The sequence below is a fragment of the Protomyctophum bolini genome (assembly GCF_963924005.1).
Source record: "Protomyctophum bolini genome assembly, chromosome: 13".
NCBI lineage: Eukaryota > Metazoa > Chordata > Actinopteri > Myctophiformes > Myctophidae > Protomyctophum > Protomyctophum bolini.
Genome location: NC_137874.1, coordinates 6910519 through 6931239, shown reverse-complemented (window position 1 = coordinate 6931239; position 20721 = coordinate 6910519). Strand labels below are relative to the sequence as shown.

General features: G+C 41.3%; 1 protein-coding gene across 1 annotated transcript in view; it reads right to left on the bottom strand.

Moving 5' to 3' along the window:
* Window positions 1–6102: 6102 nt before the first annotated feature.
* ophn1 (oligophrenin 1) overlaps window positions 6103–20721 on the bottom strand; it is a 38938-nt gene continuing 24319 nt past the window's right edge. Inside the window, exons 19-24 of the mRNA XM_080779980.1 lie at window positions 20350–20497; window positions 19264–19605; window positions 14750–14891; window positions 12217–12267; window positions 7838–7886; window positions 6103–7737 (exon numbers count right to left, since the gene is read on the bottom strand). Of these exons, the coding sequence (XP_080636106.1) occupies window positions 7717–7737; window positions 7838–7886; window positions 12217–12267; window positions 14750–14891; window positions 19264–19605; window positions 20350–20497 (753 nt within the window). The 3' untranslated portion in view covers window positions 6103–7716. The remainder of the gene's footprint in view (window positions 7738–7837; window positions 7887–12216; window positions 12268–14749; window positions 14892–19263; window positions 19606–20349; window positions 20498–20721) is intronic.

The following is a 20721-nucleotide window of genomic DNA, read 5'->3' as shown; positions in this document are numbered from 1 at the left end:
ATCGGCCTAAACTTTTTTTTCACTCCATTGTGTTTGTGTCTGTGATATGAAATGTATGTCTGGTATGTGTGCAACTACTTTGTTTTTTTAAATTAAATGTAAGCTTACCATAATCACTGTAAATGAGTCCGTTTGATGAGGGCTAGGTGCACAGAAAAATGACATACCAAAAGATCTCCATCGTTGCCAAAAGTAAATTTCATCAAAGGTTTCCAAAAATTAAGGTTAAAAAAATAAACTATAACTTTCAAATAAAATTAAATGACATGCTTAAATTCAAGCATCCAGTGTGGACATTACCAGTCCCTACACTGTCCTAGGGCAGAGCTTCCCGCATTGTGCCCCTCTCCTCCCCATGTCTCACCATGGACTGACTACATGAAGTCCAACTCAGGCCTCTCACTAGTGGCCCATACCATCTGTCTAGAGACGGGTTTCCCCCAAACATTCACATACACAACTAGTGAACATGTAACCCAGAAAACATTTCAAACATTTACAGCACACTTGTCAATCCTAAAATAATTAACAAACCAGGTTTTAAGCAACCCGTCCCGTTGTAACCATACTAAATAGTATGTACTATTACCAGACCCATGCACCCCTGCAACATGGTGCAACCCAATTGAATCCTCCACCTATAAAAGGAGCAGTGGATTCACTAGTGACTCTTTTGTGAAATTTTGACCAGGAAATGAGGATGGTGTGAGTAGTGGGTGTTTGAGTTATCATTACTATGTTGTCAAACTGTTGGACTTTGAAAGGAATAAAAGTATGTTTGACCAACCAATTGTCTCTGTCCAAATGATGAAATGAAATGAATATATGCATATAAAACGGTAGAAGTCAAGGTCAACTGATTGCTAACTTAGCCGGCATAGTTAAACAGCAAACTGTTGGATAATGACTGAATACCGACAGGTGGGAATACTGAGTATGAAAGTGTGGCTCAAGAGGAAAAGTGAGAAAGCATTCTGTCTTTATCACAATCACAGTAAACATAATTTTTTATGTCATTAATTTTTATTATCCAACTCCAGTCAGTTCAGCACAGCTGAACCAGCGGACGCTCGTTGACACCTGTTAATGTGACTTGCATCAAGGCAATTATGTTGTTAATGAATATTATGAACAGGGGATTAAGCTAACAATGGCCAAGTCGTTACACAGTGGATGAAGGCATGACATTTTTGTTTTTGTTCGACTTGGGTCGTCCTAAAACATCCTAGAATAGCTAAGTGATTTGGGCTGTGTAAGAAAGGCCAATAACGCCTCTTTTGTTTGAGGAGGCTCGCCATGGTTGATAAATCTCTAATGAAACGGTTTCACAGTGCATTTATTGAGTCAGTTCTCCTTCTCTCATCTACTTCTCCATAATTTGCTGGTACGGAAACCTGAACATAAAGGACAAAAAAACACTTTGGTAGGATTGTGAGAACGGCCTCAAAGATAGCCGGAGTAAATTTCAGTAGCCTGGATCATGTCTGTCAAAACCAGGTGCTTAAGAAAGCCAAGTCCATTTGTACAGGCTGCTTCCTTCCGGCCTTCGCCTAAAGGTTCCAGGGGCCAAAAGTAACCGGTATAAATTCTCCTTCGTGCCCGTGTCTATCCAGGCCTTAAACGACGATAGGAGGAGGTAACTTTGTCGCTGTTACGAATTTCCATTGCTACACTGAAACCTTGAACTGCCAGCCGTTTTTATTTTCTATGTGTACCATGTTCTTTTCTTTTTTTTACTGTGTTTTATGTGATTCATGTGTCTGCCTGTTATGCTTTGCCAAGTCGCCCTTCGGGGACAAACAAATAAATGAACCTGAACCTGTGCCCAAAGGAATCTGAAACAGGAAGTGAGTTATTGACAAAATTGAAAATGGCCGCCTGCAGTCTTGTCGATTGACTCAAATCGACAACTAAATAATCTCTTTGATCTCTTTGTTTGACGGTTAATCCTTTTGAAGCGCTTAGCAATGCAGGAAGCAAACTGTTTTGCATTGCTTGAAATATACTCCTGTTCTGTATGACAAGATAACTGACATTTAAAATGTCAATGATCTAAGCCTAAGGATTGTTTACTCAAAAATGTCTCTCAATGGAAAACATTCCGCCCACACAGGCTGCACAGCTGCTACAACATTCACATCGAGCGGTTTATCAATCTGGCATTTGGTCCAGAAGCTTGAAAGCTATGCAATCTCTACCATCTCCTGAAAAATATGGATGATTTAAAAAAAAAAAGACATGACATGATAGAGATAATCTACTGATTTGCGTGAGGTTTGGACAATATCCGCAGGAGTAATATAATAAATATTGTTAGCAAATATGGGCCTCCTGGCATGCAGCGTTATGATATGCTGGTGTGAAGGACGCGGGGCAGAGGTTCCCTTCCTTCGCCCCCTGGGAGTGTGTGCATTCTGTGGGCAGTTTCACGCCACAGACAGACATAATAGTCTATGGCAGGGGTGGGAAACTGACGATGGAGAGGGCCAATATATTTCCACACTCATTCCAGAGGGCCCCAGTGCATAATTTACTGTCGTAGCAAAAAAATAGCCGATCTACAAGCTCAAAACGCGTCAGTTTAGCAAGCTTTTGCTATATTTGAATTGAAAACCTGAATAATCTTTTGCTATTTTTTAATTGGAATCCTGAAAAGTTACCTTTTTATTGAATTTCAAATGCATTTATTTATAGTTATGTTAACTTTATGAACCGTCAACATAACTACATTAGACACAAAAAGACAATAAGATTTTAAGAGTACTAGTCATTTAATAATAGTCATGAAGTAATGCCGGCCGCCAGTTGCCCACCCCCTGGCCTATGGCCTATGGCCCGTCTGCCTGCCTGGCAGAGACAACAACTCCAATGAGTCTGTTCTCATTTTAATGTGAAATAATGACATTGCAGTGGCAGAGTCTGGGAGGTCAGCCTTTAAATTAACCAGGATGGTGATACCCAATTGTTAATGAAAAGAACATATTCGGATAGTTGCGATTCATAGACACTGGTCATAACTTTGATGCTAGTGCTGGGTGTAAAGTGACTCTCAATAGTCACTAGGCCAGGGATACTCAAATAGATTTACCTGTGGGCCACATTACAAAAATGGCAAGGGGCCAGGGGCCAGTAGATAAAATTACGACATTGATGATACTTGATAACTTCTCTCTTTCAATTGCTTTATTTTCGCAAAATGTATCAAAGTACAATGTGCATGCACACAATATGTAAATAATTAAATGTGTTACATTTTCTTGCATAAACACAAAGAGCTGTTTCCATAACTGCACAAATTATTGCACATAACATGAGTAGCTGTTATAATAACATAATAACATAACATGAGTATTTGCCTGCCTGCCTGCCTGCCTGTCTGTCTGTCCATGAGTAGTTATTTGTCTGTCTGTCAATGAGTAGCTGTCTTACTGTCTGCCTGTCTATGAGTAGCTGTCTGCCTGCCTGTCTATGAGTAGCTGTCTGTCTGTCTGCCTGCCTGCCTGTCCAATTGTCCATGAGTAGCTGTCTGTCTGCCTGTCTGAGTAGCTGTCTGCCTGCCTGCCTAATTGTCCATGAGTAGCTGTCTGTCTGCCTGTCTATGAGTAGCTGTCTGCCTGCCTGCCTAATTGTCCATGAGTAGCTGTCTGTCTGCCTGTCTATGAGTAGCTGTCTGCCTTCCTGCCTGTCCAATTGTCCATGAGTAGCTGTCTGTCTGTCTATGAGTAGCTGTCTGCCTGCCTGCCCAATTGTCTATGAGTAGCTGTCTGCCTGTCTATGAGTAGCTGTCTGACTGCCTGCCTGTCCAATTATCCATGAGTAGCTGTCTGCCTGTCTATGAGTAGCTGTCTGCCTGCCTGCCAGCCAGCAAGTTGGTTAACAGAAAATGAATTGTTATGGCTGAGTAAAATAAAATACAATAAACACAATTTGCCTGAAAATAGATTACCCAGCTATGACCTTTTTCATGAAAAAAAAATGAGTAGTGATATGGCTGACTGAGTAAAATAAAACAATCTACCTGAAAATAGATAGCTATAACTGAAGAGCAATTTCCGCAATTTCCGCAATTACCATTTCCGCAATTTCCTCAATTTCCATTTCCGCAATTTCCGCAATTTCCATTTCCACCATTTCCGCAATTTCCATTTCCGCAATTTCCATTTCCACCATTTCCGCAATTACAATTTCCGCAATTTCCATTTCCAACTATTAATGGCAGCTGGGTTTCATCATTCAAATAAAATAGAATTCTGTCCATTTAGCTATAAAATTATGTCAGGGAATAGGGATACACAGTATATGTCTTTCATTTGCATTGCATCTCCCCCCCCCCCCCCCCCCCCCCCCCAAGCTTTTATTTTCGTTCGAGTAATAGTACAACTCTAATAGTATTACTTATAATAATGTAATTAAAGATAACTTCATTCAGATTTATTTATTTTTATTTCATTTTCCAGATTTTTTTTTCTTCTTTTTTTTTAGATTTTCATTGGTGGGCCAGTCATAATGGTCCCGCGGGCCTGGTGTGGCCCGCGGGCCTGAGGTTGAGTATCACTGGCCTATGGCCCGTCTGCCTGCCTGGCAGAGACAACAACTCCAATGAGTCTGTTCTCATTTTAATGTGAAATAATGACATTGCAGTGGCAGAGTCTGGGAGGTCAGCCTTTAAATTAACCAGGATGGTGATACCCAATTGTGAATGAAAAGAACATATTCGGATAGTTGCGATTCATAGACACTGGTCATAACTTTGATGCTAGTGCTGGGTGTAAAGTGACTCTCAATAGTCACTAGGCTACCTTTTAACAAACATGAGGATGTTGATATACTGACGGAATGCACTTTTTATTGAAATTACATTACATTCGATAACAATATAAACAAGAAACGACCATGTTATGTCTGGTTATCACAAACAATTATAAAATATAATAAAGTACAGGGGTGTTGTTCAAATGTTTCACGTATTCATGACAATTCTGTAGACGTGTCCGACATCAACATTGAAACTACAGCACCTGCTGTAGTTTCAATTAAGATATAGAGAGATGCTGAACTTACAAGTGAGAATACAAAAACGAAAATAACAAACAATGTGTAGAACATTTGAAAATATCTTTCTCTAACAGAATCACTGCATGTATATCACCAACCACACACCGATTATGTTCAAGTGCCGTTGAACATATAAAATATGGTGTGCATGTGGAGCAGGGAACTTAATACATAAAATAAAAAAATCGTATAGTATAGGTATTTAACAAATACCTAAAGAATACTAAACAACCAAAATCAATTCCTGTAGCAATTATGCTGGATTAAGTCATACTGGCTTTAACAGACATATTATATGCAGACATACCCGTGGATAAAAAGACATAAAATCTCTCGTCTGTGAATGCTCATGTGATTCCCTATTCACAGTATTCAGTCAGTGAAGTCCTGGGCTTCAGAATGTGACAAATAATGGCCTGGTGCAGAAATAAAGAAAAGTCTGCAGCAAATAGCTTTAAAAACGCTCGGGATTCCAAGTCGACTTTGTGTAATAAACGCCTGGGCTACTATTTGGGGGGAAATATGGTATCTGGCATATCTGGATAATTCCAAAGTTCAATATAGTTTGGACCAGTGTTCAGAATTAAGATTGTTTTGCATTGCATTGCATGGTTTTTCAATAGGTCCCAGTGACACCACCGTAGAACAAGACTGCGAAGAGACTCGTGTTAATACGCTGTTGATTTAACAGGTACATTTTTAAAGTTACTCACAATTTTGCAGTAAACAATGGATACAAGAGCACAAAAGGCACTCGCAGAAATTTGCACTTTAGGAATGCTGTACTGTCCACTACAATCATTTAGTGTAAACCAGTGGTTTTCAAACGTTTGGTACCAAAGATCTCAAGGCACATCTGTGTTCATGATGAAAAAGGAAGGCTTATAACCAGTGTATAGAGTCAGTCAAAGTATAGATGCTCCAGGTTATATTAAGCTCAACTGCAAGTGAAAGTTGCTCGGTCAAATTTGTTAAGTTAAAGTACTGGGGTACTTCAAAAAGGAGAAAATATCTGAGCACTCAAAAAAAGGAACGGAGGAGATAACGTGAAATCAACATACTTTAATATCTATATTACAAAAAGGTTAAAAAGTGTTTTTCGACTAGATCGTTCGAAGCAATGTTTCAATTAGCCAAGTAATGGATCTTCAGGTGTTTAACCCGAAGGAGTTGTCAAAATGTTGTACAGAACAGAAAAAAGTGAGTCACAACTTAAGCCCTCATTTTAAAATTGTTTCACTGTGTTTGGTTCTGCACAAACGTAGGGGGATGAAATAGATCACAAACAGGCATAGGCACACCCAGTGAGCTACCGCACACCATTTGGGAACCACTAGTTCCCAAAAACCTAAAGATTTGAAATATTTCCACATATTAAATGTTGAGATTTAAATAATTTAATAAGTTCCGATAATGGAACAAGTGCTTTGGGAAGGGGAATGTTTTTTCCATGCAAAACATACTGATGTCAAAAGATATAAGCTCAAACTACGCCTAATTCATAGCTAATTATACCATGAATTTAGGTTGCACAATGGTATGTGATTGGCCATTGCTTGAGGTTTGGTCATCCGTTCAACACATGACATCACAAGTATCTCAGTTAACAGCATTCACATACACAAAGTGCATACACTGCCTACATAGGCAATTCAAATGTCTGCAAAAAACAAAATGTTACAATTCCAAACGTGCAAACATGACCCGCTTTGACGACGTCAGTCTTTTATGTCCTATGTATTTGAGTTCATAAAGTTAACATGAGAATAACTAAATGCATTTGAAATTAAATGTAAAATGTTACTTTTCAGGATTCCAATTTTTTTTTAAATAGCGAAACATTACTCAGGATTCCAATAAAAATAGTCAATGACAATTATGAAAAAGTAAAAAATAATCTGCCCTCTGACTGTGGTTGTGGGGAAATAGTGGTGGCCCTCTCCATCATCAAAGTTGACCACCCCTGCTCTGCCACATACAGTATGTACAGTATGTATATCTATTGGAGCAGGAGGTCTCTCCACAATTAAAATATTTTTAATCGAATCGATGATTCTCAACCCATTATCAAGCGGTTTGGTGCGTTACAAAATGTATGTAGCTCCAATATTATTATAGGACAATTGGTTGCATTTAAAATGAGTGTTTCCTATTTAATGCTTTTCCTATCGTAGTAACAGTAATGGTCATAAAATGTTAACATTTTTAGTCTCAGGTACAACAGCAAGTTTCTTACAGCGGAGTCACGGCAAGTTGTCCCTGCAAATTATTTTGGCAACGTTGGGCGTACAGTACAATCTAGTGGCCAAAGTGTTTTCTAACATAATATTACGTCTAATGCTGTAACAATCTAAACTTTGATACGGTGATCAATAACTCACTAGCTATAGCTTGCATGCTAAACTAGTAAAGCAACTGCCTACTGTTATCATAAAAACTAAAATACTTCCTGCTTGTGTTCCAGTTGAATTTTGTATAATAAAAACACATTCTAAACCCTTTCCCCCACCCCCCCCCCCAAAAGCTGCTCAACAAACAGTACCAAATGCATGATGCAGTGAGTTCATTATTGAGTCCATGTTACAGTAGCACTGTACGTTTGGTCCCAACAACTGGTCTCTACAGATGAACACACTTGGCCGCTGTGCTGCCATGCTGGCTTCAGTCTCCGAAACTTGCATTCTGAGATAAAACACAAAAATACATGGTAGTACAGTGGGATCATGTCTTTAAATGGACAAAGGGCTACATTAAAAAAAGTGTAAATATAACTGTAAATTACCTCTTTTTTTACATTCGACGTTGCAGATGGTGAAGTGCAGGCTGATGAACTGAAAGCAAAAAGAAAACAATTTAAAAAAGGGTGCGTATACTATAGTGGCTGCAGGCCTTAACCCATTCTGACCTGAGATCAGATACATACGAGGTTTCCACTGGACACACACTGGTCTGATTAACCCATTCTGACCTGAGATCAGATTCTAAAAATGTCAGTCGTTCTTCGATTTTTCAAAAATAGCAGACCTACAAGCTCGTAGGTGCGCGCTATGAGCTTGTAGGTCTGCTATTTTTCAACAGCTAAAGCATGACATGACGCCAACACCAAAATGGGCTCCCGTTCAGAATGGGTTAATAATAGTAATAATAAACAAATACATGACATTTTATGTAGCACTTCACTTCAGTTGTCAAGAATCTCAAGATACCCAAAGTCACTTTACAAAACAAAACAGCTTCATTAACAGATAGTAACTGGTCAAAATGGTGATAGTTAATCAAAAACAGTTAAGACTGTTAAAAGATTTGAACATTTCAAAATGGGGAAACAAATTAAGTGGCGAAGGAGGGGACACGTTTGTCCAACTCGGCCCCATTACTAACCCCGTCCCTAAACCTCGCCGCACGTGAAGCCAACGGTATCGGAACTAATGCACCGTCGGAATCACGAGCGGTTGCAGGATTGACGCGAGTTGGGAGTGAGGTCCAGTTGTTGAAGGTTGAAATGAGGATAATTTGCTCTGTGGAACTGGCAAAGGATATCAATCCAGAGTCTATCACGTTGACGCTAAACAAAAACATTGTATGTAGTATTATACAATGGGTCTACTCTAAATATTTACTGTTCCCTGCAACGTTGAGAAATTACCCAATGCATTGCAAAGTTCTACAAATCACACCCATGGCCTAGGACAAAAATATTGATCAATTGATAGATGTACCGATATGGCAACTGAATTGCCTTGAAGGCAATTCTGGAGCCATATAGCCCCACCACCACAGTAAGCTTGCGGCAGGAATTCTTCGTGTTTTCAATGCAATGCTAATAAGACATTTCCAATGGAACCCCAGCGACATTAAGCCACAAAATGATACTTGTCGCTAGTGTGGGATTATATCACTGGGACGATGAACTACAAATCAAGTTCAGCTGGTCTCGACTCTTTTCAGCATTCCAGTGTCTCTGACGCAAGTGTCAATCATGTTTTGGTTTCACTATTTCCCTTCTCTCTCCCCTGCACAATTCCTGCCTCTGTTCTGTAAAAGGAAGGAAAACTCATTCTCGGTATAGTTCCCATGTGCGATTTTACTCCTACCCATTTCATCTATGTACAGTAGTGTGGTTTGAGCGACACTTCAAACGGCGCCTCAGTATAGCACGTTTTATAACTTTTGTGGTGTGTTAACCCATTCTGACCTGAGATCAGATTCATACGAGGTTTCCACACTGTTCACACACACTGGTCTGATGAACCCATTCTGACCCGAGATCAGATTCTAAAAATGTCCGTCGTTCTTCGATTTTTCAAAAATAGCAGACCTACAAGCTCGTAGCGCGCCACTCGGTGGCGCGCTACGAGCTTGTAGATCTGCTATTTTTCAATAGCTAAAGCACGACATGATGCCAACACCAAACTGGGTTCCCGTTCAGAATGGGTTAAGTGTAGACGTGGCATGAGGGTCAATTGAAAGAAGATACTGTAGACTAGAGAGAAATATTGCCACCCTATCTCCCCATGAGTATCATCTTGCTTTGACTACGATACACCGGCCCTGATTCTGACTGATTATTTGACAAAAACTTGACCACATCAATAAATCTAACTTTATTTGCAGGCCATAGTTAAATCCCTTTTTATACGATCCCTTGCCTATGTACTGTGTACGCCACCAAGCTGTCTGGGTGTGCCTACTACCGTAACTATCCCGCCAAGAAAACAGAATTGAGGTCGGATGTGGTTTTTCTACAGCTGTAGAGACTGCCTGCAATGCTTTCCCCTACTCTGGAATTGTGTGACCCAACAAACTGAAAACGATCTTGGGAGTGGATGTGATTGAATCACTTAACGTTGGATCAGTTCCTCTCGAGGGAACGGAGCTAAATGGACTTGTAACCATGACGATCATGCAGTATTTAACCCGTTTTGGGCCGGGAACCCTTTTTTTGGTGTTTTAAAGTATTATGTTATGCTTTTAGCTATTTAAAAACAGCAGATCTACAAGCTCATAGCGAGGCACCGAGTGCCGCGCTATGAGCTTGTAGGTCTGTTATTGTAGATCTGCTATTTTTTCTTTTTTTAATCGTGAAAATGTGGCGCAGCAAATCTTTTAATATATATTCTTTTCACTTTGCTTCTGGAGGGTCCCTGGCACTACATATTTTCAGATGGGGGGGAGGGGGGGGGGGTCAGCGGCCAATTACAAATCATTCTGGGGTCCTTGACATGAAATAGTTTGAGAACCACTGACGGAAACATAGGGTTTTTCAGAAAACCGTCACGATTTAGAGAGAAGACATTTTGTAGAATCGGTCTCGGTCGAAATGGGTTAATCGCCGTTCATGCAGAATTTAATCCATTTTGAGCAGGGAACCCCTTTTGTTGTTTTAAAACATTACGTTATAATTAGGCTATTGAAAAATAGCAGACCTACAAGCTCGTAGCGCGCCACTCGCGCTATGAGCTTGTAGATCTGCTATTTTTCAATAGCTAAATTATAACAATGTTTAAAACACCAAAAGGGGTTCCCCGACCCAAAATGGGTTCATGTGGACTAACCATAGCTTTTGCTACTCATATTTCTAGTTTGTTGGTACTGTTATCTGAATGCTTAAGAGAAAATTATGCAAATATGCATAGCCAATTATCTAGTTTTCACCTCCCCTCACTTGCAGACCTAAAGTATACGTTTGCCGGACATTATTAATATGCCATTTTCACACTTATAGACAATAGAAAACATTCTAAAATGGATCCAACTTTATTTACGTTTCAGTGTTTGTGCAATAAATAAAATAAATACATTTGGAACCCAAGCTTTGATCCAAAGCAACACCATTTTTTACTTCATACGGTATGCATGGGGTTAATCATATAAACCTGACAAAAAGACAAAATGAAATAAAAAGAAAACGCATTGATCCAATTTCTTCCCTGGCACGGGATGGAGGTCTGACAGCCAATTGCAAATATCCCTCATTCCAGAACGAGCCTTTCACAACCGCCTGGGTTCAATTCCATCATCAGCCTTATTTTTATAATTCTACTGTGGAGACTGTTCATTGTTCCAAGCTTCCATGTTCAAAAGAAACAAAGAAAAGAAAACTACAAATCAAATCTCTCGTGTGATAAAATCAACCCTTTCTTTTAGTTTTTAGTTTTTCTTTTTATTGTATAATTGTGTCCTTTGCTTGTCGTTTTGTGTAAAGCACATTGAATTGCCGTGCTGCTGAAATGTGCTATACAAATAAAAACTGACTTACATTCATATATAAATATGCACTGTACGACAAAAATACACCGCATGGAAGCACCTGGGACGTATCCTCAGTGATGTATCCCCAAGGTCATCACCCAACATCATATACCCCTCACTCAGGTGACCCAGCCGGGGTGATCAAGTCCCGACTTGCGTCCCAGTAGCTACCCTCGGTCAGTCCCATTAGGGAAAAACCAGGGCCACACAATCCGTTGCTCCTGAACTACTCTGCCGGGACTGGGAGGTACCATTCTGGCCGTGTGGAGGAAGGACTATAGGCTCTGTGGGTTGACTCCTGTCCGGGCCCCTCCTTACGTCTCACCAGGTCCACTCCTGCTCTCACCAGGTCAGGCCCTGTACATTGCACCAGTCCCCCAGCACCAGGCACTTTATTCAGGAATAGTAGTATAGTACTGTACGTTATCATTTGTTTCATGGCAACTGTACAGACTCTGAGATGAGACACAAATGTAAAACTATAGTAAATACTTTTCCACTGGACACTACAATCGTGTAAAACACATCTACAAGACAATAATGCAGTTATAACAGAGATATTTATAGTGAGTGGAAAACGCATATATGCAACAAAGTGTGAAAGGCAAAGTATTTTTAATTTGTGTAAAACATATTGAGCATAAACTGACATGCATAAAAATGGATGGGCAGGTTGAAAGTGGTTTGTATACTGTATATATTTTTAAGGTTTAGAATACCGGTAATAATGTGTGGTTGTCACAAAATGCCAAGGCACACCTGGACTGTATACACACCTGGACACTATATACAGTACGTCAATAATGTCCTGTCAAAGTGTGCCTGTACTGTACAATTACCATAACTTAACTAAGGAAACAAAGAAAGAATGCCAAACTGATATACTGGAAGGAACAGATTCTCACATACCTGCCGACTTGCTTGGAGGCATTCTCAAAGAACTTGGTTTTGGAAGCAACGCTATAGAGAAATAAAAATCAATGATCACTGCAATGTGGATATAGGGTAATGTTGCTGTAATTTCCATCGTTTTTAAATGAGATATAATTAGACTTGTATTATCACCAGAACAATGGCTTCCGTTATAAAATTGTAACTTTTTCAGGAATAGAAAGCCTGCCAGTTTCTATTAGCTTTGGATTACCCATTGATGAAGTCACTGGACATGTTGCCATTTTATCATGAACATTAGTGAGGAGTGAGGACCAATTATATGAAGATGGGTTGAAAGTGAAGTCGTCCTTTAAAGCAAAGGCAGAAAACTAAACCAAACTAAAAACACTGTGGCGGTATGGCGTTTTTCCTGCACATACAGTACACAAGAACGGCCATGACATACAGTAGAACCTCTGCTCTGCTGTGGTTGTCGACGACACACACTCATTTCATTAAATGGCAAGAGATAACACACACTTTCTGCATCGTGTCCATCGACAGATAGTTTGAGATCCAGGTGGCTAAAAGACCCGTTCCAGCACTTTGGCCCCTTTTCCACCGGTTGGAACCGGTTCAGTTCTTTTTGGTTCTTAGTCCATGAGCCAGAGCTCCAAAATTGAAACGTTAATTATGAATTGAGTATAGGCAAAACCATACCTATATTAGATTGTTTATCACCATGAAACTTCCCCAATTGAGAAGACGACGATTTATTGTATTACAAATTTTACATTTTTAAATATGCAAATGAGGCATTATGTAGGAAAATATGCAAAATAATCGAAAATATGAAAAAGCTACTACTGTGGAAGGGTTATCATGTATTAATTGACTTCTTTTGATCCTATAAACAATTTAATATAGGGTATAGTATAGTTTGCCCACCAATTTTGGAGCTCTGGCTCATGGACTAAAAAGCAAAAAGAACTGAAGCGGTTCTTCTGTTTACTCTGGTTCCCATGTTATTCTGTGTCCATGCTATACTGTTGTTCTCACATAGCAGAATAAGAGGGGCACCTCTTTATTGCTTCACACTTTATAATGACTTGCCAGCCTGATGGGAGTATTGGCTACTGGCATTGTTTGTTGAGTATTGTTTTTTAACTTAGATTTGAACGGTTTCTTGTAAAGGGTTCCACATTCATTCCTAAATGGCCACACACACACACACACACACACACACACACACACACACACACACACACACACACACACACACACACACACACACACACACACACACACACACACACACACACACACACACACACACACACACACACACACACACACACACACACACACACACACACACACCCACACATACACACACACACACACACACACACTTTACCATTTCTCGCATCCGGACCTCAAGGTTTTGTTTATTCACAATGTCACATGATCGTTAACATCCATCTGTTTTCACAGAACCTCTTTTCTCTGAGGTATATTTCACTTGAAATATCTTATCCTTATAGCCTGAGTAGACTTATCGTCTACTCAGGCTTTTGTGAACACACCGGACGGACAGTTTCTAAGTTGCTTGTCTCAGTATTTAGTATACAGTACTAGTATTTCAGTATTCAACGTAGCTGCCCCGCCCCCTTCCTATACAAACCCATTGCAACCTCAAACTACATTTTAACCACGTTAAATTCATTGAGTCAGTTTATTCTCCCGTGGACTGGCATATCTTAAACTGAGTCAAGCAACTTAGAAACTGTCCAGGGTGTTCACAAAAGCCTGAGAAGACGATAAAATGACCCCAAAAAGAGGGTAAAAGAGGGTATCTGTCTCTCATTTTCACCTCAGTCCGATGAAGAGCGCAAGCTCGGAATGTCTCTAGGCACTTTGTGGGTGAAATAAAAGCCGTTTGAACTGGAAAAAACCAGTGTGTGACCGTTTTTGTGGGTTCTTTTATAGTTTTCTGTTCCGCCCGCAACACCTGCCAAATTCAACGATGCACGAGAATACTACACACACACACACACACACACACACACACACACACACACACCAAAGTTATCGTAGCGGTGCCTGTCCACGGGAGAAAGAAACTAAATGGTGGGTCTTCAAGAGGCGAGAAGGTGGCCACACACACGCACACTGGTAGCCAAAGTGCCAATATTTTATTATAGGACGCGGACGCAGAGTAAAAAAAAAAAAAAACGTTTCGGGGTATCTATCGTGTATAATAATGTCACGCAAGCGTTGCAGTAATAGCCGATGTGGAAGCTCACAATGCGCTGTGACGTGTCGTGTAGTGACCTTGTTTATCTTCCATTTTCTGTGTGTTGAATTCGAATCATAAAACTATGTTTTATATAATCAAAAATAATCCATCAAATTGCATCGCAATAGCTGGGATCAATTCTGTGTGACACAAGCACTTTTATAACTGTATAGCATTAACATAGGCGTGCTGAATTCCCTATGGGCCTTGTGTATTGGATGAATTCAAAGACCTGATGACTAAATTAATATTGGCATCAAGTCTACTTACTAGGATGCTGCGTTGCTTTCACTGTTGGCTGTGCTTAGACTCTTTTGCGGTGGTGTAGTATATCGAGCCGGGGGTTCAGGGGGTCTGACTGGGGGTCTGCAGATGGCGTTAGTCCTCGTTTTGTTTGGACCCTCGCCGTCTCCTGTAAGACAAGAGCATTGATTAATAGGAAGCCTTGCTTTGTATAGAAGACTGTCAAATCTACGTTGCCCGACATCACAGCTACTTTAGCCTCGGTACCCAGGCTTTTAGGAACAGATTGATTGTACATGCCACACTTCTAGGATACATTTCCCATTGCAGAACTGCAAACACACTCTCAAATCACTCCCACTTTTTTTTAAAGTCTGAAGACTCACCTCTTCAGGCTCCACCTCACCCCCTTCTTTCTCTTCCTGCACCCCTTCTTTGCAAACAAATACTGCAATGTCTTATTGTGGATACTGTAAAAATAAACCAATCTAAACCTTTTCTAGTGATAAAAGCTATAGCGATTGACCAAGACATGTATACTATGTATGCAGACATCTTGTCTTGGGCACTTCAACACTTTTGAGTGTTGAATGCACCATATTTGCCCGTGGGGTGCATACGTTGGTTAGACATACCAACAACAGTCCTATACAGTCACACAGTCGCTCCCGACATGCGCCGCACGTTGAAAGTAACACCTGCTGCGGGCTTAGGGTTCTGGGTTAGGGTCTCGGACTCATGACTGTACAATTTACAATTACAATTTAGGCATTTAGCAGACGCTCTTAATCCAGAGCGACTTACATTAAGCAAGAACAAAAAAGCATGGGAATACATCACATAAAAACATTTATCATGAAACATGCGTAAGCTAAGAAAGTAACAGTGGAATATCTATAATGAAACTATACATATAAGCTATACATCTATACTACTATGCTATACATATGTACTATGACGTGCTATGACAATAGCACATACAATGCACTTATGCTGTCTACATAACATGCTATAAGTCTGTATCAAATGCTATCTAAGTCTACAGAATTGCTATCTAAGGGGGTGGGGTAAGTGCTATGGGCCATGATGGAGTCTGAAAAGGTGGGTTTTCAGACTACGGCGGAAGATTGGGAGAGATGCTGCAGTTCTGACTGCAATGGGAAGTGCATTCCACAGTTTTGGAGCCAGAAGGGAGAAGAGTTTGGGACGTGTGGAGTGTTGTCCCGGCTGTAGGTATGTATAACCAAACACATGGACCCTGCTTAGGGTTCTGGGTTAGGGTCTCGGACTCATGACTGTAGGTATGTATAACCAAACACATGGACCCTGCTTAGGGTTCTGGGTTAGGGTCTCGGACTCATGACTGTAGGTATGTATAACCAAACACATGGACCCTGCTTAGGGTTCTGGGTTAGGGTCTCGGACTCATGACTGTAGGTATGTATAACCAAACACATGGACCCTGCTTAGGGTTCTGGGTTAGGGTCTCGGACTCATGACTGTAGGTATGTATAACCAAACACATGGACCCTGCTTAGGGTTCTGGGTTAGGGTCTCGGACTCATGACTGTAGGTATGTATAACCAAACACATGGACCCTGCTTAGGGTTCTGGGTTAGGGTCTCGGACTCATGACTGTAGGTATGTATAACCAAACACATGGACCCTGCTTAGGGTTCTGGGTTAGGGTCTCGGACTCATGACTGTACAATTTACAATTACAATTTAGGCATTTAGCAGACGCTCTTAATCCAGAGCGACTTACATTAAGCAAGAACAAAAAAGCATGGGAATACATCACATAAAAACATTTATCATGAAACATGCGTAAGCTAAGAAAGTAACAGTGGAATATCTATAATGAAACTATACATATAAGCTATACATCTATACTACTATGCTATACATATGTACTATGACGTGCTATGACAATAGCACATACAATGCACTTATGCTGTCTACATAACATGCTATAAGTCTGTATCAAATGCTATCTAAGTCTACAGAATTGCTATCTAAGGGGGTGGGGTAAGTGCTATGGGCCATGATGGAGTCTGAAAAGGTGGGTTTTCAGACTACGGCGGAAGATTGGGAGAGATGCTGCAGTTCTGACTGCAATGGGAAGTGCATTCCACAGTTTTGGAGCCAGAAGGGAGAAGAGTTTGGGACGTGTGGAGTGTTGTCCCGGCTGTAGGTATGTATAACCAAACACATGGACCCTGCTTAGGGTTCTGGGTTAGGGTCTCGGACTCATGACTGTAGGTATGTATAACCAAACACATGGACCCTGCTTAGGGTTCTGGGTTAGGGTCTCGGACTCATGACTGTAGGTATGTATAACCAAACACATGGACCCTGCTTAGGGTTCTGGGTTAGGGTCTCGGACTCATGACTGTAGGTATGTATAACCAAACACATGGACCCTGCTTAGGGTTCTGGGTTAGGGTCTCGGACTCATGACTGTAGGTATGTATAACCAAACACATGGACCCTGCTTAGGGTTCTGGGTTAGGGTCTCGGACTCATGACTGTAGGTATGTATAACCAAACACATGGACCCTGCTTAGGGTTCTGGGTTAGGGTCTCGGACTCATGACTGTAGGTATGTATAACCAAACACATGGACCCTGCTTAGGGTTCTGGGTTAGGGTCTCGGACTCATGACTGTAGGTATGTATAACCAAACACATGGACCCTGCTTAGGGTTCTGGGTTAGGGTCTCGGACTCATGACTGTAGGTATGTATAACCAAACACATGGACCCTGCTTAGGGTTCTGGGTTAGGGTCTCGGACTCATGACTGTAGGTATGTATAACCAAACACATGGACCCTGCTTAGGGTTCTGGGTTAGGGTCTCGGACTCATGACTGTAGGTATGTATAACCAAACACATGGACCCTGCTTAGGGTTCTGGGTTAGGGTCTCGGACTCATGACTGTAGGTATGTATAACCAAACACATGGACCCTGCTTAGGGTTCTGGGTTAGGGTCTCGGACTCATGACTGTAGGTATGTATAACCAAACACATGGACCCTGCTTAGGGTTCTGGGTTAGGGTCTCGGACTCATGACTGTAGGTATGTATAACCAAACACATGGACCCTGCTTAGGGTTCTGGGTTAGGGTCTCGGACTCATGACTGTAGGTATGTATAACCAAACACATGGACCCTGCTTAGGGTTCTGGGTTAGGGTCTCGGACTCATGACTGTAGGTATGTATAACCAAACACATGGACCCGCAAGTAGTACAGGAAAGGTGGTTGGCTCCATGTTCAGACGCCTTGGGAAATGTAATGCCCCTCCCACTGATTTAGCTAGCCAATTACGATGTCAAGTCACGCCTGTGATCATGTGTAAGTAATTAGGAGGGGATTTATCCCCCAAAAATCATGTTTTTTCAATAAACAAAAGGTTAAAAATGTCCGCATTTACGGCGCCCCCTATGGGGAAATTGCCAAGTGTGGTTGGCTCGATGCTTGGTTGGCAGATGGCACAGACACTGATTTAGCTAGCCAATTACAATGTCAAGAAATGCAAAGTGGGGCTGTTATAGCGCCACCATGAGGTCGGCCTTATACCACCGTCTGCTACACCCAGAACGTACCTTGATAGTGGTAGTAAAAAGTACCAGCCCACTGCCACGAGAATCAGACATTTCGCTTTTTACCAATAAAATATGAAACGAGGTACTATGCTGCTGTCACAACACAAGTCACAACTAGCCAACACCTCTGCTAGTCAACTGGTATACCTTTAAAAAGAAAAATAGTTTATATATAAACCAGAATAAGTGCTCCTCTGAGCACAGGTCTCCAACAGGTCAGGAACGTTTGTGATATAATGTGTTGTTTTTTTGGGAAAAAAATGTTCCTCTACATTCTTATAAAAATAAGCTACAGTGCACTCTATAGTATATTTCTGTGTGCGTTGTTGATGTTGACTTGCAAGGCAGGAGTGACATTGGGTGCAAAGACTGTACTGTATCGGTAGCATTGCTAGTAAGCGGGTGGGAAGGTCCGTTAGTTACTTTATCTTAAAATTGCAGAGGGAATTTAATAAGCATGTTGTGGGTGAACGACGCACACCACAATCTTTATGAGTTGCTCGTGGAAGAATACAGCACACTCCGTGTAGCTCCATGAAAAATATTTTAATTACCCATGATCATACCGTTTAGCTGATGACCTGAAGACAGCTTCAGGTTATCGGTGCCATGAGGAAGACAGCTTGCCAAAGTATTGGTAATAAAAAAATATTTCAATGGAGCTACATTTAACCCATTAAAACATTTTAGATTTTAGTGTTGGCTATTCAAAAATAGCAGATATACAAACTCACAGCACGTCACGCTGTGAAGTACATCTGCTACTTCGAACATTTTTTAAATCTCGAAATGTTTGGGGGGTCCTTGGCACGAAAAAAGTTTGAGAACTACGGATCTAGAAGGCATTTTTTTGGAATGGGCCTAAAAAGGTAATGGCTGACGGATTCATGTGCGGTGTTCTTCTTCCCCCCCATTTTTTAGAGGAAATGCAATACCTTCTCTAATGGCAGCTGCAGCTGCAGCAGGGAGAGGTGGTCTCCTGCCCGGGAAGGAGAGAGCTCGGCTCACAGTGACTCCTCCTCCAGACGACCCCCCGTTTGTGGCCGAAACGGTATCCAGCCTCTGACTTGCGTCGTCCATCTTAGAGAACAGCTTGCCAATGTCAGAGTCGGAGTGACGAGCCGCTGCCCGGGGAAGCAGAGCGTGCCTCGGAGGAGGAGGGTCTCTCGGAAGCGCGGGTTTAGTCCTCTGGAGCGGCACGGGGCTGGTGGGGGTCCCGTCCCCGTCCGGCACCACCTGTGGTCTGTGGCTGTATGGAGAGCTGTCGTTTTGCCCGTCTGTGGGAGACCCAACAAACATGAGGAGTTAAAACAATGCATTTCTAATGTTGGGGAGAGACTGTATAAGTCTGACGATTTAAAAGATTAGGGTGAATTCCAGGCAGGCAGTTTGATACAGAGGCTGGGTTTATTTGGCAACTCCCGAGCGATAACTTGAGAGCAATAAATGAAATACCACACAATACAGGGAGGACATGTTGCAGGTGTTCCTCGTTTAACTTTTGACGAGAGGGTTCAAAAGAAACAAATGGCTGATAGACTACGACATGTACAGTATTTTTTGGCGCATTAGGGGGTGGTTAGGTTAGACAGCATCTACTACTGTATTAGTCTATTGTTTGGGATGCAAAGCATGTTATTTAATTTGAATGTCCCTGAAACAACATATTTCCAGATGGGGGTCGGTGGCCAATTACATAATAATCTTTGGGTCCTTGACGTGAAAATGTTTGAGATTGACAGACATAGAAATGGGTTTCTATACGTCTGTCATGGGGTTTTTCCTGAAAAACGGTTAGAAGGCATTTGTAGACTCGAACCTCAGGTCTAAACGGGTTAAAAGGCATAAACCATTTTTTTCTCCCCTCTCTTCGTAATAGAAAGATTGCATGGGCAACCCCAAACACACAAACAAACTTCCACAACGTAATAATAACTCAATAATTATCTACGGTTCGACAAAGACGGGCTAATGAGGATGATGATGATGATGATGCCACAAAGAGGCCTATTAATAATTACTCTCGGTGTTCTGCAGCTGGTCATAATTAAGAGGTTGGTAGACGCGGGGCGGCCTCTTGGAGATGGTGATTGGCTGTCGCTTCCTCGGCGTGATCCTGGGAGGAGGAATGGGCGGGGCGGCGCTGTCCTCTGGCCTTCCACTGAAGATCTTTAAATCACACCAATGACATATATGAGAAGTGTAATTATTAAATATATATAAAAATAAACATCCTCACAAGGAAATCTGAGCTCAGTTAAACCAATGAAACGTCTTGGGAGTATAAGTGTAGATTCAAAGTTTTTTTTTCAAAGTAGAGAAGTGATTTGGTTACCGACGGTATGAGTTGATGTACGACTAGGAATGTTTTGCGATTATCAACTGGCAGAATT